General features: G+C 41.0%; 1 protein-coding gene across 3 annotated transcripts; it reads right to left on the bottom strand.

Moving 5' to 3' along the window:
- Positions 1-1528: 1528 nt before the first annotated feature.
- On the bottom strand, positions 1529-15950 carry gckr (glucokinase (hexokinase 4) regulator). 3 transcript variants are annotated; one of them, XM_087835838.1, is made up of 20 exons: positions 15774-15950; positions 11940-11987; positions 11672-11821; positions 11518-11586; positions 11358-11426; positions 11049-11122; positions 10868-10934; positions 10741-10794; positions 10467-10561; positions 10262-10367; positions 10026-10144; positions 7578-7676; positions 7172-7269; positions 6959-7035; positions 4905-5001; positions 4723-4832; positions 3387-3470; positions 2934-3074; positions 2503-2637; positions 1529-1698 (listed from the first exon to the last, which is right to left on the bottom strand). In XM_087835838.1, exons 1-20 carry the CDS (start codon positions 15822-15824, stop codon positions 1585-1587), a joined length of 1857 nt encoding a protein of 618 aa, XP_087691964.1. In that variant the 5' UTR covers positions 15825-15950; the 3' UTR covers positions 1529-1584. The 3 variants fall into 3 exon arrangements, with proteins under 3 accessions (XP_087691964.1, XP_087691965.1, XP_087691967.1); XM_087835839.1 differs by having other exon boundaries at positions 2503-2634; XM_087835841.1 differs by lacking the exon at positions 11940-11987.
- Positions 15951-22491: the final 6541 nt, after the last annotated feature.

Raw genomic sequence — 22491 nt, 5'->3', positions numbered from 1 at the left:
CTTTTTTTTCCAACATGACCATAACCCAAAACATATGTTGCTTCAGGTGAAGAACAGTGTATCTAACGTGCCTGTTTTGGTGTGTTAACCTCGTTCCAGGATCAACATTGCAACTAAGCAATCATGTTGTCATAGCTTTGCAATGTGGATAAAAAAAAAGAAAAGTACCCTTCTTTATATAAAACTTTCTTGTCAGACAAATGTTAAGAATTTGAAGTGTTTTCTTTATTAATTTTATTGATATAATGAATATATTATCAAGTTTGGTTTCCTCTTAGCCAAATTTAGGTTACTAAAGTTGGTTTGCTAATGATACTTTTTAATAGCATTAGTTAACTTCTTGACTAAAGATAATTGAATGCTCAGACATATTGGTTAGTTGCAATGTTGATCTGGGATTATCATTATTATGATGTTGGGACAACACCAACACAGAGATATCAGATCTTGCAGTGTGTGTGAAAAACTGCCCCAGAAGACCTAAGTGAATGTGACTGACTGGCCAGCACAAGGCTCTGATATGTTTAATAATTCTGTCCTCATCTGTAAATGATTGTTAAATGCAGTGAAATGTCTAAAAATGTCAGTTCCTCTAATGGCCACTTGAGGTTGCTCCAAAAGTGAGTTATACCCACAGACCACCATGTTAAAATGCCCAGCTTTAGAGTACTGAAACGCAAACTTACATTAATAAGTCTAGTTACATGGCGATTAGCTTAGGTTAGCATGGCATCTAACCAGAAAGAAACCGCTAGCATGGCTAAACGCCTATAAACTCAAAAGCTACAGGTGAAAGGAACTTCCACTAGTAGCGGTTTAGAGACAATTAGACACTTTGATTGTGTAACAAATTTGTTTCTGTGTATAGATCAAAATCCAAGAAATGAGAGAGAGCAAGATGTGTCCTTCTACTTTCAGGTTATTAAGCTACGCTAATCACTTCCCGGCTTTAGTCTTACACATAATAGAGTGCAATGATCTCAGGCCCTTTACTTCCATTTTTTCCTGCACTTGTTAACATCATGCTACAAAATCAAACAGCCAGCAGTGTAAGTAATAAATGGTTTATGAAGTAAAATCACTGTGATTTTATAGGTGGCAAACAGAAATGCTGAGAATTGTGTCCTAACGCTTTCTGATCCAGACCTGATGTGCACTTCATCTTCTTGGGACCTCCTTCTCTCTGGGCTTCGCCGCTGTGTTTGGCTCTCCTCCAGTGGAGTTCCAAAGCTGTTCAACCTCTCTCTCAAGATACTCACACATACATCACGCTAATCCCCTACCTGTGAGTAAGTTGAGCTAAAGAGGGATTGAGATTGACTTACATCACACGGACAGATCCTGCTGAGCCTTTAAACTCCAGGAAACGCTTACAGAACAGAGTGTCAGGCTTTCTAACATATTTCAGTGAATTTGAGTCAAAAAGGCTAAAACTTTCATTATCTTAGAAAACAATACACTTTTTTTTAATTTTTTTTATTTCAATCACATTAAATTAAAACAGAAGTATGTTCATTTAAGAGTGAGATAAAAGTGCTCAAATCTGTGTGTTTTGTATGTAAGATTTTAACTTAACGGCCTCAGTTACCACATCCACTGAGCCACGGCTTCCCTAACAATTGGCTGCTGCTTCAAATGTGACTCCGCCTCCACGAGTGACCAACCGGTAAGTAAAATGACCAAAGCCAGAGGGACCACCTAAAAAGAGGGAGACAACATGATACAGCCGTTTAGTTCCTCTCTCTTCAGTTATTCAGCTCTTTATGTGATGACCCAATCCGTACCAGAAACCAGATTTTTCTTCAACCATGTGGGTCATTCTACATAAAGTAATTTATTCAATTTAATTCACTTTTATTTATATACAAGCGCTCAGCGACAGTGGGAAGGCAAAACTCCCTTTTAACAGGAAGAAACTTCCAGCAGAACCAGACACAGGAAAGGGCGGCAATCAGCTGTGACTGGTTGGGGGTGAGGGGAAGAAGACCAAAGTTAACTTCTAAACATGATTCTTTCTATGCCACAAGCATCTTTGGATCAATGGACAATCTGACGACGAGCAAAATCAAGCAAAGAGATGAGGAGTGCCACAGCAGTTGGCACTCCCCCTCTGAAATGGAGTAAAATGAGTAAAAGTGAATGTGATGTAATCCCAAGAGAAAACTATCACAGCCTGAACAAATTGTGATGAATGCCTCCGCTCATGCTGAGACCCTCTTCATTATAAGAACTTTGATAAAAACCTCCAACCTATTACACAGAACCAATGAACAGCAATATAGTAGTTTTCACAGCTATAGGTCAAAATAGCAGCTAGGTCAAAATAATAATATTATTTTTTAAAAACAGTTGTTTTTAAATTCTAAAACGTGTTTCAACATATGTTTGTAAAGCTTTTTAAAGCACTTACCTATAACTGAAAGAGGTAATGACAAGAAGAAACCTTTTATAAATCGGGTTTCTGGTACGGATCTGTCAGCAACATGCACACCACCTCTTTACCTTGGTGCTGTTTCTGGCAAAGCACGTGTGTGTGGTGATGTCAGGGGATGTCATCTCCACTGTCAGCATGTCTACTCGGTAGATTGCCTTTAAAAGAGCTTCCTCACATTTTTCCTCTGGACATGCAGAAAGCTTCTGAAAATAGAATGATTAAGCCTTAATTTACCTCTAAGTTCTAGTAAGTTATAGTCTTTTTTGCTGAATGTGCTGCACGTAAACAGGAAGAAAAGTAAGAAGATGGACTTATTTTAAAAAAAAACCCACTTTGCCCTGTGGGTTCCCATCATGTTGTTTATTGGTTACTAGTTATGGTATAAGACTAAAATAAATAGTGTGAAAATTGTAGTCAGTAATCATGAAAAGGACGGAGCACAAACAGTACACCTTGTAATGCAGTGTTTAAGCTTTGTTAGCGTTTTACATCACAGTACCTGGAGTAAACGCGTGGCCCTGCGGTACAGTTTAGTGTTGGTGACCTGCAGGTCAATCATGTGGTTCTGGTATATCTTCCCCTTTAAGACATGAGCTCCAGTGCTCACAGCGTTCAGCACCAGCTTGGTGGACAGCTCCCGCTGCTCACACAGAAAAGTTATTGATTTTCCTTCCCCTGCATTTATAAAAACCACACTGAGAGGAAACATTAAAGAAAATAACCTGCCATCCAAAATAAGATCTACAGAAGCAAGAAAAATTGAGAATCAATAAAGATGACTTTTTTTGACACTCCCTCCTTCCACTGTATTTATCTCTTTATATGGGTGCAAACGTCTCTAAGTAAAGAAGGTGGCAGAAATATAATGGCAGAGCATTTAATATTATATTATTTCTCATGCGTCAGTGAGTTGTTGGGCTAATGTGTGTCAAAGTGTGTGTGTATACTGTACCATATGCTGCAAGGTCCCTGAAACAAGTGCTTCTTGAGGCCAAGTTATCTTTAGTGTAGATAAACACAGTTTTTTGATGTCGCCCTGCAAAGAAAAGATACCCACATTAATACCCAAGTACAGTTGTTATAAAAGGTTGTGAACCTTGATTTTTGTATCAATTAATGCTAATATGTTATCTGATTTTCTTATATGACACAATTGTAGCCAGACACCATCTGACCACACTATACCCAAACACATTCATGATCACTCATGGTTCAGGCTGGAAGAACTTAGACGTTTGCATACAACACAAACCCACTAATGTCCCACAGTAAGCTGAACCACGACCAGGCCCTTTTGGTAACCATCAGCTTCTGGCACGATTCTGGCTTAATATTTGATCAGTCTTCCTGGCAGAATTCATAGAGTTTACTACCACAGACCTGACTTTAAGCACAGCACATTCGTGCTGTTAAACTAATCTTTTTTATACTGGGAAAGAGAAACTACCAGTTGTAGTCCATCCAAAACATTCCCTCAAGGAACTCCTGAGACATTCAAGGTTAAAGTACAGGTTTGAGATCAAAGATGTACTGAAATTTCATCCAGGTGTTCCTCAGATGTTCCCAAATTGGAAATGGAAAGAAAAGAGAACCTGAACACATAATGCCTCTAGCAACAGCTGTCACTGGCGCATCCAAGTTTGCAACAGAGCACTTCGGGATGTTGTTCAGTTGACAGATGAGAAAGAATTTGTTGTGATACCTCAGGGCCTGGAAAACCTGTAATTACTGAGGGAACAACTGATTTAACAGTCTATAAACATATTTTAAAGAGGGCTTTGAATGCAGCAGTACATAACCTGAAACAAAATGGCTAATAAAATTAAATTCATATTTTTAAATGCCAAAATACTGATGAACTGAAATAGTTTTGTAGGTCTGCTACATAAGCAGAAATAGCTGATGGAGGTTGTTATGCTAAAGGTCTTACAACATCTTGGCTCATGCTAATGTCAAAGCAATGCAGTTAAACCTTGAACAGGTGTTCATACATGCAGTGCGCACAGCAGTGTGCATGTTTGTAAAATCCATCAGTCAGCACTGTGTGTGAAACAAGATTCAAGATTAACGTGTGAACACAGACCTCACTGTAGGCTGAGTGATTGTCAAGTCACTGCCAAAAATGAAAAATAGAGCTTATTTTTTAAATTGACACTTAGTTTGGGCTGGACATGTGAATAACAGTGCAGTGTGTGTGTTATTAGTTTAGCTAGATCCTTTCTGTCTCTAATTGTGACTCCATAAAGATCAGACCATAATATTGCAGTTCCAAAACTTCAGACATCTACTTGTTGTAAAGAAGCTGCTGTGTCTCCATCAGCCTGGTGATAAACAGCATGGAGGTTGGGCGTCTTTTCTCTCACTCTGCGGGCCATGTTACCCACTTCAGTGGCATCATCTGTGGAGAGAGGCTGTCAAAACACTTGCTGCTCTGGAAAAAATCCAAGTTACAAACAAAGCGCCGTCTCACCGGAGTGCGTGTAGATTAGCAGCACAGTGTCCTTATCAGTAAGACACGGCAGGATCAGATGTAGGAAGTCCTCATGTGCTATGGAGAACTTGGGGCCCTACAGGAAAGACATAGTTTTAGAGAAAACTATGGTATAGCCAGGACCACTGAAGAAGAAGAAGACTGGTATTAGCATCTCTCTGCCCTGTCACATGTTTATAATGAAAGCAAAGGGCAGCGTGGCCTCAGCACAGAACAGAACGGCAACGATGACAGAAGATGTGGAGCTGAGCTGGAGGTGGGTTGGAAGGTGGCGTGCAGCAATAACAGCTGTGGAAAGCTGTTCACCGAGGCGTGGTTCAACTGTTTTGGGGGGGGGGTTTGTATTCTTAGTCAATATTTGAGTTTCACTTTCAGTTTTACTGTTTTTACACTTCAGAGAACTTTGGGGGGTTTTGTTTGTAGAGACTTTGAATCTTTTTTATGATTTTAGTATGTATTCTAGTTTTTGGTTCTCTCTGTGTTATCCATGTCTGTCACTGTCATGTCTTAGTATTTATTTGTTCAAGGTTAATCTTTATCTATTTAAGTCAGTTTGACTTCCTCCCTTTTCCCTCATTTCTGACTTTTACTCTTCCCTGATAGTTTCCACCCTGTGTCCTGTTGCCCTAATTAGTGTAATAGGACACGCCTCTCTTTGACGGGGTGTCTACTAATAGTATGTTTCCCCTTTTTTTTCCATTGTGATATTCTTGTGATTCTTCTGGAAGTTTCTTCCTCTTAAAAAGGACTTTTTCCTTCCCACTGTCGCCAAGTGCTTGTGCAAAGAGGGACATCAGATTGTCGGGTTTTTCTTTGTATTAGTGTAGCGTCTTTACCTTACAATATAAACCGCCTTGAGGTGACTGTTTTTGTGATTTGGCCCTTTAAACTGAAATAAAATAAATTGAATTCAACTTTTGTTCTCTTGGACTGCCTCCTTGCCTCCTGTATCTTGGATTTTGGGCCCTTTAATAAGACTTAATGATTCACACAGTTTGCAAAACTGTAGCAGTATGCTGTATCACATTTTCCAGTTGAATGTGTAGAAGGATGTCAGATGACGCAGCCCAAGTTTGGCTCTGTTCCTTGCATTCAGATTATTTTGCTAATACACATTTATGACTTGGTGGTGACCTGGTCATAAACGTTAGTAAAAAAAACATCGAACAAGTTCGGTCTTGTAAGATCCTGGGGATCCGCTGAGGCTGGGATGCTAGGAAATCAAGAGTAAGTCAGAACTAGTCAGTGACAATAACCCTTTGTACTACCTGCTAGCTAAATTTGTGGCAACAGGCACCTCACCATGCACTTGCTAGCTGTAATGCTTTAATAAATATGTTATTTTTCTCTGTTTTCTACATTAATCTTGCTCATTTTTTTTCCATTATTCCGAGGGAGACACAAAGAAGTGGTTGTATTTTAGTCAGCTAATCTGTGTAGAATGAATTCTTTATTTATGTTTTCTAACTGAGGACCTAGATATGGTTCTCTGTTCAACATTCATATTAGCCCATTCATATAATCCCTACCCTGAAACAGGTGAATGCAGGAGCAAACATGTAATTTTATGTCTAAATGACTGATAGAGTGCCCTGTAAGTCCTACCGACACTGATATGAAAATCTAATTAACACCAACAAGCGGTATAATTTAAAAAAAAGATTAAGGAACATTGAGCAGATACAGCAGTGTGTATTTTACTCTAATCCTGCTCTAGTCTCTGCTCTGCAGAGACAGATGTGTCATTGCAAGGTACACAACAAGACCTGGATGTTAATGTTAATTGGATTTTACAGGATTTCAGACATGTTATTACTTTGTGTGGCCTTGTTTCAAACCCACAGACATGTTAGAATAGAAATCTCCATGTTTGCAGTCAGCTGGTAGTGGCAGGATTTCTGTAGAAGAAGAATCTGTGCACTTCACTGTGAATTGATTGAGCCTTGTGTGAAATGAAAGATTTGATGCAGTGATTACTCAATCGTTTATCTTTTGTCTAAATAGATGTTATTACATTGTTTTCTTTCACACACCAGTGAAGTTAAGGGACCGTCATTGTTATTCAGCTCTCTGTATCCTCCTCTGATGAAGCCTCGAACGTCTTCGTAGTCTGTGCCACACACACACACACACACACACACACACAGTTTCCATCACTAGTTGCGATGCGAAACAAAAAGAAAAAAACACATTTTCTTTATGGCAGTGTAGTTTGGCTCCTAATGAGGACATCACACTGCGCTTACCTGCACCATATGTGGGGCTACACTCACTGGCATCAATGAGGCCCAGCAAAGCCAGCGAACCCCAGCCCAGGTAATACACGTGCCTGCTGCACCGCAAACTGAAACACAGCCAGAAGCACATCAGACTGAAACTGCCGACCCGACATGAAAAATGCCACGGGGGGAAGTTCAGAAGCTTTCTCTACTCACAGCAAACAGATTTCCAAAGGAAGCTGTGAGTATGGCAACATGTTAAGCATCTGTAGTCATTTTTGCTTCTACGCTTTTTGTGCTGATTCATCAACTAATTCACTTGTCACCTGCACTAACAGCTAGAACCAGTGTGCTGCTATAAATCAACATACTTCATTTTCTTTGTCAGTGAGTTTCGAGGTGTCAGTTAAAGGTGTCGGATGAGATGTTCTACCTTTGTCCCGCTGCCTCCACCAGAGTAGTGATGCCGTCCGTCTGAGAGTACGTGACAGCCAGAGTTCTCTCATATGCCTTCATGTGCTGCAGAACACCACTATTGAACAGACACAAAAAAAAACAAAGCACAGAGCGCAGATTTTTGTGTCTATCATCATGCCAAACAGATTCTCTTTTCTGTAATGACCTCTAGAGGTCAGCAAAACCCAATAAAATACGCTGTGGTGTCCTCCAATACACATAACAGCTTTTCTGCTTATTCTCAACTTGCTGGTGATGTCAGCTTCAAGGACATTTCAGTAAATTTTCTGTGGGTTATGAGAACATGAGCAGATACTAAATTGATACATGCAACTGACAAGCACACAATGTGAGTTATTGTGAGTAAAGTTGGGTTATGATGGAGACCCAGAAGTAACTGTACATTCTGTCTTTTTATTATTTTATTAAATACACGTGAAACTATTTTGGTTTAGCTGTTCTTATATAGTCTTCCAATCAGTATCAATCAATCAAAAATGATCTGATTTACTAAATTGTGACAAAGCTCTTATATGTAATTAAACAAATCTATATATCAAAAGCTCTTCTATATTTCTTTAAGTGTATTTTCCATTTACAAGACGTGACCCTAATAGGGATCATAGATTATAATTGTATCCTCTAACACTTAAACTAACAAATGAAGTCTTTTGGATCCACAGATCGCCCCCTAGTGGGTATTTGAAATGTATACGTTTAAGGTATTTTGGCTACATTTTCAGACTCAGACGATGGTGAGCCTGAAGAGACACCAAAGGCTGAATTTACAGCAAAAGCTATCCTTTTATTTAAGCAAGTCAACTAGGCATGTGTCTAAGCCTAATCTACCTACTGGCTTAGTCCACTAGACAGACTAGTGTTTATTTATACCTAGGTGTGTGTTTATGTCTATCCACTAGAGAAGTGTTTCCCAACCACTGTGCCGCGGCACATAGGTGTGGAAGATTATCTGGTTCCACCTGATTAGTACTCTAAGCCAGCGGTCCCCAACCTTTTTTGCGCCACAGACCGGTTTATATCCAACAATATTTTCACGGACCGGCGTGTCGCAGACAAATACAACAAAATAAAACCAGTAGCGCTGAGGAAAAAAAGAAGATTTATTCATAACACACAGGAAAAGACTCAGGGAACAAGTTAGCGATAAAAACGAAAACAAAATAACGATAAAAACCTATAAAAACCCTGAAAACCATAAATTTCACACCCGAGTCTCGACTCTCACAGCCCGGTATCAGACGGCCCGGTACCAAACGACCCACGGACCAGTCTCTGCCCGGGGGTTGGGGACCGCTACTCTAAGCGACCGGCATGAATAATGGGCAGAACAATTACATTCTCCTCCACTAGAGGGCAGTACAACTACCTGCTCTAATTGACTGGGTTGCCACTGCCAGTAAAACAGAAGAAGATGAAGAAGAAATTACATAATAGTGAGTCGATGCAGCGCATAATAGCAATAGATAAATATTTGAAAAGAAAAAGTAGCCAGTCTGACCTGGGTCCTGGAGAAAACTCCGACCCAGATGAAGGCCCTAGCATGAGTGCTGATCAGAAGAAAGCAAAAAAGGTATACTGGGGACCAACTGAGCCAATTCCGCTACGCCTGGTGTGAGGGGAAAAATTATCAATATGCTTTTTGTGACATTTTTGTTTGGTGGTGCGGTTCTGAAACGCTGCACTAGATGGACTAGGCCTAAACATATTGAAACCCAATGCTTACACGTAGTCCAAAATGTATGCTCACTTAAAGCTTACACGCTGTATGTTATTTATGTGGTCTGCGTATTTGATCGAAATCTATTGTTTTATTTAGTAGAATTTCTTTGCAACACAGGAAACTTAAATAAACATAAACTGTCAAACAAATGACACAGACTCAGGAATTTCTAGCAGATGAGAAACATGGCAGTTCATCCCGACGCCCCGAGGCCTAAGGAAGGCTTTAATATGTAACTGGTAATATATGAACCAGTGGCACCATCATCTAAGTCCTCACTTGTAAGCCACTTTGAAGTAGATATACAGTGGTCCCTCGCTTTAACGCGGTTCACTTTTTGCAGCCTCGCTGTTTCGCAGATTTTTTTAGGGGCAGTTTTGCATGCTGTTTTTTGGGGGGTTTTGATAGCACATTGTGTTCTGCGTCCTGATTGGCTGTAGACCATTGTCAATCAATCTCCTTCGTGCCGCGTCTCCAGTACAGTACAGAATGCGTTCAGCTTGTCAAATTTACATAAATCATCGGTTGCTAGCAGTGTGACTCTGAAGTGCTGCACTGTATGTTTGTAAGTTTTCTGTCCCTTTAGCTAATCTTGTGGCACACTTGCAACAGCAACATGCCAAGAGTTAGCATGTTCATGACATTACATGACATATGACACATGACATATGTCTTCCAGCTTACTTATGTGTGATAGGTGTGTTGGAGGAAGTGGCAGCATGAGCAGCAGAGAAGGCAACTTCCAGGAGAATCTTAGTTGCACTGCCTCCCTTCATCCTGGAGGACCCACTGATGGCTTCGGGCTGAACAGACACACACAGTCACCAGCCAATCATAAACACACCGCTCACTTACTTTTTTGAATATAAATGCACATCGACCGTAATGTGTAGAACATCAAGTTCAAAAGGTACAAGTACCCCAACTGCTGGGTTAATGAGGAAGGCCTTCTGGCTTTTTGCAAGTTCTTGCATCCTTTGTACCACACTGTGAAACGTGAAGGTGCAGTCTTGTATGGGCTCATCTCTACATACATAAAGACAGTTTGTTTCAAAGACAAAATGGATATTTATTCACAACTTATCACATATCATACATTCATTGCAAATATTTAAAGTCCTTTACCTGGCCTGATGTGCAGGGTTGAAGCCAACCAGCACAGGTGTGTAGACTTCAGGGTGCTGCAAGCAGAAATACAGCTGCCCTGCCACAAATGGAGCCTATGGGGGCAGAAATCGCACACACGAGAAGTTAAAGAGTTGTGAACGTCAAAACTCACAACAACTCAAGGTTGATCTCGAGTTATCTGCGGATTGAATTGTTTCTCAGGTATGAGCAAGGTAAACCTTATTTGCTATACACTATTCAAACTCTGACCTCAGAGCTGAGGCTGACTTACAGACAGTCCACAGGAAATGCCAATGAACAAGACTCGCTTCTTTCCCTCACACACCTGCAGAGAACAACATGCTGTGGTCAAAATGCTCTCACAAAACACAAGACACACACTCCAGGATGTCCCAGACCTTCTTCAGACTGAGCACGCCCAGTTTGGGGTCGTCTTCGGGAGCCTCTTGGGAGGAAAGCAGAGCTCTGAGGACATGATACCAGAACATGTATGTGTGCATATGTCAGATTAATTACAGGATTTTAATCAAGCAAAAAAATTGCTGCTGGTTATATTCTGTTTACACAACCCCAACTCACCTGTCTCCTCCTGCAATGATGTATGAATACACTTCACTTTGGTTCAGCTGACTCAGTGCTTTGTTGAAGCCTGACTAACAACACAAACAGACAATAAACACACAACACAGGAAGCATTTTTTTTCCATGAGCAAGAAAGATCTGATCACATAATTTAATTAAGAGCCATTTTCCTCATATTACTGGCAGGGTCTGTTTCGTTCTGCTCTGGCTCACTGTGCACTTGATTTTCCATTATGAACGTTCAAGTAACTGATACGCTTTCCAAAAGCCTGAACAGCGCAGAAAGTATTTCGGGACAACTTTTACCGAGATCAGGAAAGCCAGCCGACCAGAAGTGCCACAACCGCTCAACACAACACAGCTCTCCTGAGGATCCTGTTAAAGACACAGAAGGCACAATAGCCTATGCCCGACTGACTGACGCAAATACAGATCCAAATATTGAGGGAGGAGGAAAAAAAGGCACCTTAATTATGACCTCCACCTTTTTAGAAACCTCCGTTAAGGTTTTCACCACTTGGTCACTCAAAAGCCTCTGAAAATGAGATTTAAAGAAAGAAATTCTCAAAAGGAAATTTTGAGAATACATTTTCCCATCATGAAGGCTAGTACTGATATACCTGGTAGGTCGTTCCTGCCTCTTCCTGGAACATCTGGGAATCACAAACTTGTAACATCTTCACAATGCTATAGGCCGAAGCTCGGTCGATGTCACGTGTCAGGGGGTTAGACTTCTCTGAAACAGGAAGTGAAGGCTCATAATCTGCGGACTAAAAAACAACAAATTAGACTGACGACTAACTGACTTCTGTCTTTGAAAAGTGAATCCAACATAAAAAAAATTGCATCATTTTGAAGGACCACCAAAGCCCAATCGCTGTGACTGACCTCAGGCTTATATAGCGATGAGAAAAATGGCCCTCTGCCTTGACCTTCCTGATGAGTTTATGAGTTCAAATCAATCATTTCAGCTCATGGTGTATAAAACGTGTTCATTTTATACATGCCGGTCAGTCAGTGTCACGGTATCCTCATTGACTAAAAACCTGTGATTAATAAGTTGTTAGCAGTTTCACAATCACTTCTGCCTCATGCTGGTCACATCCAGTTTTCAAACAGCAAGATGGCGGCGGTAAAAGTTCTCAGCACTAAGCTTCAAAACAGGACTTTTATAACTGTTATAACTTTAAAAAAGGTGGCCAAATAGTTAGGTCCATCTTTTATACGGTTTATTGCGTACCTAGAATAAATAGATGGCATGAAGCAAACTACGTTTACCTGAGCTAGCATAAAATGAATGAAGCAAGTAAGATCCAGCAGTCAACTACTTTAGCTAGCGTAAAGTAGCTAACATGAAGCAAGGATGAGCCAAATGGGGAAAACTTAAGGTTGGTTATCTTAGCTAGAATAAATACTGTAAAATGGCTAAATTATTCATCTGACTCTGTCCTACAGTGCTGTGAAAAAGTATTTGCTCCTTCCTTGATTTCTTATATTTTCCACATTTGTCACATTTACTTGTTTCAAGTCATCAAACAAATTTTAATATTAGACCACTCAACTAAATGCAAAATGTAGTTTTTAAATGATGATTTCATTAATTAATGTAATAAAGCCATCCAAAGCTACCTGACCCTGTGTAAATAAATGCGCCCTCCAAATTTAGTAACTGGTTGCATCACCCTTGGCAGCAAGAACTGCAATCAAGCATTTGTGATAACTGGCAATGAGTCTTTTCCATCATTTTGCGGAATGTTTTTAATCCAGCCACATCGGAGGTTTTTTAAACATCAAGGGTGTCTTTAAGGTCATGCCAAAGTATCTCAATAGTCCATACTTTGGCTTCAAATCATTGTCTTGCTGCATGATCCAAGCGTGGATGAGCATCAGGCCATGAAGTGATGGTTGGACATTGTCTTTCAGGATTTTCTGGTAGAGAGCAGAATTCATGGTTCCATCAATTACAGCAAATCATCCAGGTCCTGAAGCAGCAAAACAATCCCGCACCATCACACTACCACCACCAAAAACATCTCAGTATGATGTTCTCTTTATGAAATGCTGTGTTCGTTTTACAAGAAATGTAAGAGGACTCAAACCTTCCAAAAAGTTCAGCATTTTGTTTTTTTGGTAAATATGAGGCGAGCATTTGTGCTCTTTTTGATCAGCAGTGGTTTTCATTGGTTTGGAAGTCTTGATTTTTGACCGTTCTCCTTATTGTTGAATAATGACCTCTGACCTTAACTGAGATGAGTTAGGCCTGCAGTTCTTTAAATGTTGGTCTGGGTTTTTATGATCTCCGTGATGAGTCATCATGGAGTAGTTTTGGTCAACTGGTCACTCCTGGGAAGGTTCACTACTGTTCAAAGTGTTTGTGGATATAGGCTTTCACTGTGGTTTGCAAAAGTCCCAAAGCTTTAAAAACGGCTTGGTAATCTTTTCTACACGGATAGAGATCAGTAACTTTGTTTCTAAGCTTTTTCTTTAGATTGTGGCTTCTTCAGTTTGTCTGTTTAAGTGATTTCTTGATTCATCAGGTCTGTCGGTAATCAGGCCTAGGTGTTGCTAGTGAAACTGAACTCAGCTTTCCAAACAATGTGGTTAATCACAGTAAATTCATGATTTGACAAGGGGTGGGGAGGTAATTAGTTTTCTTTTTTCACACATGACCAAGTAGATTTTGATATGTTTTCCCCCTTAAATAAATGAAATCATCATTTAAAAACTGCCTTTTGTATATTACTTACGTTGTAAAGTAAAGTAAAAGTAAAGTAAAATTTTATTTATATAGCACCTTTCAAGATAAAATGACAAAGTGGTTTACAAAGGCAGAAAACAGACATTAAAATCTCAAACAAAACAAAATCTACCAAAAGCGAGTTTAAACAGATACGTTTTTAACTACTTTTTAAAAGACATGACTGAGTCCACAGATCTCAAACTCAAAGGGAGCGAGTTCCAGTCTGGGAGCCACTGATACAAATGCTCTGTCACCTTTTGTTTTTAACCTTGTATGCTGGACAACCAGCAACCCTTGGTCACAAGACCTCAGGGACCTGCTGGGGTGATAAGGAAGAAGAAGATCACTTATGTAAGTTGGAGCTACACCGTGCAGGGCCCTATAAGTCATGATTATGATCTTAAAATGGACCCTGAACTTGACAGGGAGCCAATGCAGTTGAATCAGCAGGGGAGTGGCATGGGAGTATTTGTGATACTTTATCAGAAGCCTAGCAGCAGCATTTTGAACACCCTGCAGTCGTTCCAGGGAGGCATTCCTTAAGCAAGTAAACAAGGAATTACAATAGTCTAAGCGAGATGAAACAAAAACATGAATAATCATTTCCAATTCGCAACGTGACACAATGGGACTCAGCTTAGCGATATTTCTTAAATAGTAAAAACAAGAGCGAACCAAAGATTTAACAAGATTTGGAGCTTAGAAACATCAGGTGGCCTAAAAGAGATATATAGCTGAATATCATCTGCAAAACAATGATATGAAATATCAGAGAAAGAGCTAAGAAGTTGCAGAAGAGGGAGTAAATACAACAAAAACAATAACGGTCCCAAGACAGAGCCCTGAGGCACCCCATAGGCAAGAGAGCTGACGGGGGATCTGAACTTAGAGGTAGCCACAGAGAAAGATCGATTTGACAAATAAGATTTAAACCATTCCAATGCGGTACCCGATACACCCACCCAGTGGTTTAATCTATCTAACAAAATAAGATGATCAACAGTGTCAAAAGCAGAGGTCAGATCCAGCAACATCAAAACAGTGCACTCTCCAGCATCATAATTCATCAAAATATCATTAGACACTCTAAGAAGTGCAGTTTCGGTAGAGTGAGCCTTACGAAAGCTAGTTCATCTAGAACAACTGTGAGTTGCTTGGCCACAACCCTGTTGTCTGATATTGAAATTTGTTTGATGATCTGAACTAAGTGTAACAAACATGGGCAAAAAATAAAAACTTGCATAAAGAAATGAGATGTGGATCAAGGTTATAATTGCCAAATGTCCCGTTTTAGCCGGAATATCCCGTATAATGAGCAAAATTGGTTCGTATCCCCCTTCTAATGTCCCATATATTGACCTTTACCTGCAATGTCATTTCCTGACCAACAGATGGCACTCTTACGAATATCAAATCTGATTTGACTGCAATTGTATCAGACGAGTGTTTTACAGTGTTTTTGCCCAGTTAGCGACGGTCCCTGACGAACAACATATATGAGTAATGCGTGATTCGTAAAATTACGACTCCGTTTGGTCTATGTAGCATAGAAACCTGGCTAATTGATGCCTGTATTTGCAGTATTTGATTTGAATATTTTTTTCTTTTTTGCTTGTTTATGATTTCTGTCATCATTTACTGCATTTTTCTTTATTGATTTAGATGAGGTATTGATTAAACCGAATGCCAAAGTTTTACTGTATTTTTACTGTAAGAATATGAACACACAGTGCATATTTACACTATGCCCAGCTGGCTGTGCACGCCAGCACGCCATGAGTCTCCATTATTTGATAGTTTAAAAGTTAGCAACCCTAATCAAGACTTTTGCACAATAATGTATCAAACCAAATCCTGTCTGCAGCTATACAAAATATTTACCACTATATTTACTGTCAAAAGCGGTGTTAACCTTCTCATCTAACTCTTTGCAGGAAAAGAAATCACTTCCCTAAACAGTCCGTCAATTTCTATAAACTTACTTCCCATTGACGTAAAGTGGAAACCCCACAAGTCCAGTCTAATCCTGCCATTGTCCACTTTATCTGGCAAAAATGGTCACTGGTAACGATTTGCAGAGAAAACAGAAACTGCGAGCGAAAGGGGGGAAGTGGGCGGGACCCGATTTAACTTTGCTCAACTTCCAGGCCGGCAACTGAAAAGTGACAACGAATGAGAATGAAGAATGCCGTTGATTGACACATGACCTGGTAGTAAATATAATAGAGGGTCACCCAGGCAACCGCAGCTTGGAAAGTCCGCCGTCAGCTTCAAAACGATGCGTGAGGGACGAGTCGCTTCGTGCGTGGAGGCAGCTACAGTCCTAACAAACGCTCCAGCCTGTGTCTGTTTGTTTATAGCATCTCAGAATAAAAACCACAAAGGGCACCGCTCTGTCTGTAGTAGCAAAGTTCACCTACTTGACCTTTGAGACCGGGAAAAGGGAAACACACACACACACACACAATCACCACTATGAGCACCTGTGTGTTTATCTGGCAAATGTCATTCCTGAAAATAAAGTGTAGCCGTCTCTCTTTAACGGAACCAACGATCAAACATTTCCGATCCCTGGTTTTAAATCATGCTGCCACAGTAGCAGTTAACATGGAGATCAAACTGAAAGCTCAGCATTAGAAAGTCTTTGATCTCAGCTCCGAGAGTGCTGGCGCAGTTTAAATAAGAACCTCTTCTTCCATCATTATCCAACATGCTTTTCAACCCTACAGCATACCAAAAGACCCAACTGATTCTCAGCAGTGTGAAAATATTTACACCACAGCAGATTGTGGAGTCTAATATATTTCATCACTCCTCCAAACTCCCACCAGTCTCTCGTGGCTGCCGGCTAATTGCTGTCAGCGACACTGCAGAGAGGACATTTTTCACATCATGTTCCATCAACAAAGAAAAGACTAATGTTATTTCTCCTCGCACTTCATAAATCGTGTCACCTCTTTTCTCTCTCTCTCCTACATGAAATGAATTTGAATGTTCAGTGAAGGCCTGTGACTTTGTAGCGATGCATTTGTACTTCTCATTAATGGCTCACACTGTTTATTAAAGATACCAGACATCTGAAGCACAGTTTGACTCAATCAAATATGACTCAGTCCAACACCAGAGCTGTGCGTGGGACAACCAGGACATATCTCCACCATAGTTTGTTGGCTGCACCAACTCAGGATATTGAGGGGTAAAACCACAACTACAAACAGCAGAGCTCAGCTGTTCAAAGGAAAACCAGGATTACGTGATTTGATACAATCAGATAATTTCATCTAGTTTTTTATCTGGATCAATCCTCCAGTTTCTGTTGTTTAAATTATTTAAATCAGATAAGGATGACTTTGATCCAAAATATTAGGAGTACTCTGATCCCAGCAGAGGGCTGGATTCAGACTGGATTGCAAAGGAAACGTGAAATAAAAACTCAAAATGTTCTCAGCAAACGGTGTAAAAAATAGTGATGCAATTCTCTTAACTCTAACTTTCTACACTGCTCAAAAACTTACACTTTGAAAATACATTAGCTCTAAATGGGAAAAAATCATGCTGGATATCTATACCGCTGTGAACTGTGTAATAGAATGAAAGATGCCACATTGTTTGATGAAAAGTATCAAACTACAGGGCATTCAAAGATACTAAAAAAATCAAAGTGAAAAAATGATGCAGCCGTTTAGTCAATTTTTTAGGAATTTCATTGCAGCAACTTAAAATGTTAATCAGTAGTTTGTATGGCCCCCACGTGCTTGTATGCCTGCCTGACAACACTGGGGCATTCTCCTAATGACACGGCGAACTGTGTCCTGAGGGATCTCCTCGCAGATCTGGATCCACTGAGCTCTTGGACAGTCTTTGGTGAAACTTGGCTGTGTCAGATGTACCAAAACATCGTGTCTCAGAGGTGTTCTGTTGGATTTAGGTCAGATGAGCATTAAGAACAGTCAATGGTATCAATTCCTTCATTCTCCATGAACTGCCTGCATATTTGTGCCACATGAGAGCAGGCTTTGCTGAACATCAGGAGGAACTCAAGGACCCCTTTCACCAGTGTAGGGTTTGACAATTGGTCCAAGCATTTTTATACCTATTATACCTAATGGCTCTCAGGGTGTCGTAGCTTAGCTTGTAAAGGTCTGTGTGTCTCTCCATGGATATGCCTCCCCAGACCATTACTGACCTACCACCAAACTGGTCATGCTGAACAATGTTACAAGCAGCATCTCAACAGCTTCTCCAGACCGTGTCACATCAGTCACAAGTGCTCAGGATGAACTTTAACTCATGTGTGAAAAGCACAGGGCACCAATTTCAATTCAGTTTATTTATACAGCACCAAATCACAACAACAGTTGCCTCAAGGCGTTTTATATTATAAGGTAGACCCTACAATTGTCGTGGTCTGGGTGAGTGCTGGGGTTTTTCCAATGAGTCACAGTTCCACCCATGGGAGGAGTCGCTGCTTTTCTGCATGTCTCCACACCTGCTGGCAATTGAGCTGCCAGTACTTAAGACCAGTGCTCATCACTCCTCTTCAACAAGTCTTCAGCTAACCACAGTTAGTGCTGGGCACCATAGTGGTTCACTGAAAGAGATTTTGTTTGTAAGAGGATTATATCCAACCTGGGCTTTTTCTTCCATCAGTTATCCTGTTGTCTGCCATCTCCTGGCTATACATGCTTTCATCCCAAAGCTGATTTGTGCTTGGCAGCTCTTTGCGTCACAGCACCTCTCGGATTCACCCACCTGCCTGCCCTCCTGTCACAGTACTCAATTGGACCACCATCTCCTGGAGACCAAAACTGCTCACTTAGACCACTCACCCCTTCCTTGCCATTCCCCCACTTGCCAAAGTAAGAATGTTTCTTTATGGTTCATACTCACCAGGATTTACAGACTCAGTCACTAAAACGTGTCTCTTCTCATTCTTGTGTTCAGAGCCTCCAGGTCATGTTTCCTGCCCCGTGCCCCTGTACATATCCCCTGTGTCACAATTCTCTGGTGCTTTCGAAAATCTAGCATTTCTCATAGTTTAGCGTCACTCCTGTTTACCACCGTAATTGAAGTCCCATGTTATTCCTCATAGCTCACAGTATTTGTCAGGCCCTAGGAAATAAAGTTCTGTTAATTACACTCATCCGTGCCTCTGTGTATGATCTGCATTTGAGTCTGGTTGTCGGGTTCGGCCTCGGCCGTGACAACAATAAGACATACAGAGAAAAACCCAACCATCATATGACCCCCTATGAGCAAGCACTTTGGTGATAGTGGGAAGGAAAAATTCCCTTTTAATGGGAAGAAACCTCCAGCAGAACCAGGCTCAGCAAAGGGCAGCCATCTGCTGGAACTGGTTGGGGTAATCTGCTAATTTTTTTATTTTTTGCCTGTCCCATTTGGTTCTTTAGCCATCAGAATTGTTATCTGAAGGCCAACAAAGATACCCAACTGATTTACTTTACCGGGTAAAGTAAATCCAACCGGCCGGGACTGGTTGGGGTAATCTGCTAATTCTGGTATTCTGTGGCAAATGTCAGTCATCCTCCACGGTGCTGGGCAGTGACCAAGGTCCACTAGAGGACATTGGGCTGTTAGGCCACCTTCATGAAGTCTGTATGATTGTTTGGTCAGAGACATTTACACCAGTAACCTGATGGAGCTAATTTTGTAGCTCTAACAGTGCTCATCCTGTCCCTCCTTCACAAAGGAGCAGATATCGGTCCTGTTGATGGGCTAAGTACCTTCTCTGGTCCTGTCCAGCTCTCCTGGAGGAACTGTCTGTCTCAGTGAATCTCCAACATGCTCTCGATACTGTGCTGGGAGAAACAGCAACCCTTCTGGCAATGGCATGTATTGATGTGCAATCCTGGAGGAATTGGACTGCGTGTACAACTTCTGTAGGATCCAGGTATCGCCTCATGCTACCAGTAGGGACACTGACCCTATCAAAATGCAAAACTAGTGGGAAAAAAAAAGTCAGAAAAGATGAGAGAAAAATGTCAGCGGTCTCCAGCTGCAAAACCATTCCTGTTTTAGAGGTCGTCTCATTGTTATCCCTCTAGTGCCCCTGTGGTTCATTTCATTAACATCAAAGCAACTGAAACTGATTAACAACCCCCACTGCTCCCTAAATAACCAGTTCAACATCCCAGAAGTTTAACTTGCTTGATGCTATACTCTGACTAAAAAGGGTTCCTTTAACATTTTTAAGCAAGATATTTAGAACTTTAGGAGTTTTTATTCATTGCTATCATAAAGAAATGAAATATACAATGAACTGTGAGCATTGTGGTAAGGTCGACCCATGCAAGTTTTACACTACATGCTTTCTGAGGTTCTGATCTCTGATAATTAATGAATCTAAAAGTCTCTTGAGAAATTCACTAGTTTTGCATTTAGCTAGGAGTGAAGACATATTCTCTGGGGAGAAGAATAATCTGGGTTTGACGGTTGTCAGAACGGTATCTGTCTGACTGCAGTGCGCCAAGTGTAAAGTTTGGTGGAGGGGATATAATGATGATGGACTGTTTTGTTTTCAGGATTTTGGCTCAGCTCCTTAGTTCCAGTGAAAGGAACTCTTAATAGATAGAAGCTCCTCTTGGGTCTCTCTGTTCTTGCCAGGATGATGCGGAACCTTCTACTGGATTGCAGAAGTTGGAACAGTTTGTTGCCAGGATGGGACGGGTCATTCAGTATCTGCGCTGCTCTAGTCCGGCAAATCCTGGTGTAGGTGTCCTGAAGCGGTGTCAGACTTGAACGCAGGCTGGCATGTGGTTGCCTGCTCACCAACTGAACTAAACTGGCACCAGAGTCAGGCCTTCCTGACCTCCTAGATGTACTTCTGAACGAATGGTCAATGGTTCCCATAAACACTGACTTAAGCCTTGTGGAAAGCCTTCTCAGAAGGCTTGAAGCTGTTATAACTGCAAAGGGGGAGATGTCACCACAGCAGAGGAATCCACATGTTTGATTTCGCACAGATTTAATTGTGCTGTCCTCCCATTTTCCCAGGCTTGGGACCACCATCGGGAGTATACCAGGTTGTGACCACTAATGCTAGGGTTATGTTTCCCAGACTAAAACTGGATTTCTTTTGTGTGTAAGGTGTGAATGGCGTAGTGTAAACAACTTCACCACAGAGCCATCTTAGCATCAGACAGTGTAGCATTATAAATATGCTAAAAAAATATGTCCTGCTTCAGTCCTTGTTCAAGACTCGCATCCTTTTGTAGGGTGGCTGTAGCTCAGGCGGTAGAGCAGGTCATCTACTGATCGGAAGGTTGGTGGTTTGATTCCTGGCTTCCCCTAGTCTGCATGCCAAATATCCTTGGGCAAGAGGCTCTCCGATGCATCAGAGTATGAATGTGTGTGAATGTTATCTAAAAAAGCACTTAGACAAATGTGCTTGGGTGAATGCACAAGTTGTATAAAGCACTTTGAGTGCTCAGAAGAGTAGAAAAGCGCTATATAAGAACCAGTCTATTTACCATTTTTGCTTTTACTCTTGGATATTCCTATTAATATTAAATTAAATAACCCCCACAGCAAACCTGTGGGATGTGGCAGAGGTCACATTACAAACAGGGTTGGGAGAACAGGAAGTTAATGAGGAGCCACCAGTTCATTTTTCCCTTGGGCCACCCTATCAGGTTAAAATATATATATATATAAAATTTACTTCGCAGATAAACAGTCTTAAAGGAACAGGGAAGTGTCAGAGACTTTATTTCACACACTTAAACTAAAACTAACTCAATTTTAATTTGTAGGAACCCAAGGATCAGTGGTCAGTCAGAGCTGACTCTTTAATTAACCTAACTGATAATGATCTTTCCCCACAGAGCTGGAAACAGATGGGGAAGGAGGCAGAAATGCACAGGACACTATTACATTTCTTATTCTTGCAGGACAAAAACAGCCTTCTAGTCTATCCAGGTCTCTCTTTACTGTCTTGAATTGGCACAAATCTAACATGCCACTTAAACTGTAAATGTCTGCATTTGTGTCTGTGGTGGCCGAGTAGAGAAGCAGCTGTGCTGCATTTTTCACAAACTGAACACAGCGTCCCCACTGAATGAATCAGCAGCAGACTCGTTGACCAGCTGATAACAGTGTCTGAATTTGTACATCCTACAGTCTGAGGAAATCAAGCACAGCGTGTCTTGTTCTCTTCTTGCCTCAGCTGCTGAGTACAGTCAATTTCCTTCTATGTCTGCTCATATTGTCTCTCAGCAACTACAGGATGTTTACTCTGGCTTTCAAAACCGACATGTTTTCGAACCCGTTCACAGAAGCACCTCGTAAATAGTAAATACCTATTCACCTGAGCTAACCCCTGCATTCAAAACAGAGGGGTTAGCTCAAGGTCAGTGTGCACTGTCTGAGTGCAGTAAGCAGCAATTCACTGCCCACTGACCTTGGCAGCAAACCATAAAAGGCCCTTTGATTTTGAAGAAGCTGCAGGATCTCCTTCTCATCATACTTATTCCCAGTATGGTTCTTAATTCTTGACAAATCATCCACCCCGGAGGAGCAAGAAAACCATCAACATGTAAGTGGCTCTTCATATTATCAACCATAAAACCCTGGAAGAGAAAATTGTTCGTGTGGAGGGGAAAACATGTTGTTTCTTGGAGCTCTGCTGTAATTTCTTGTGTGACATTGTCACCAAGTCAAACACAAACCAGTGTCAGGTAC

The sequence above is a fragment of the Neolamprologus brichardi genome, chromosome 23, assembly GCF_056152115.1.
Source record: "Neolamprologus brichardi isolate AB-2024 chromosome 23, ASM5615211v1, whole genome shotgun sequence".
Lineage (NCBI taxonomy): Eukaryota > Metazoa > Chordata > Actinopteri > Cichliformes > Cichlidae > Neolamprologus > Neolamprologus brichardi.
Note: the sequence above shows the minus strand (reverse complement) of the source record. Positions and strands in the feature narration are given on the sequence as shown.

Excerpts from the sequence above, each read along its gene's own strand:
- gckr (XM_087835838.1), bottom strand. The coding sequence starts at position 15,824 with ATGGCAGGATTAGACTGGACTTGTGGGGTTTCCACTTTACGTCAATGG. Across the intron at positions 3,075-3,386 it reads CAGGGACCTTGCAGCATATG|CGGGAGCTGTCCACCAAGCT; the intron begins GTACAGTATACA and ends CTGTGTGAGCAG. Across the intron at positions 1,699-2,502 it reads TTGCCAGAAACAGCACCAAG|GTGGTCCCTCTGGCTTTGGT; the intron begins GTAAAGAGGTGG and ends CCCTCTTTTTAG.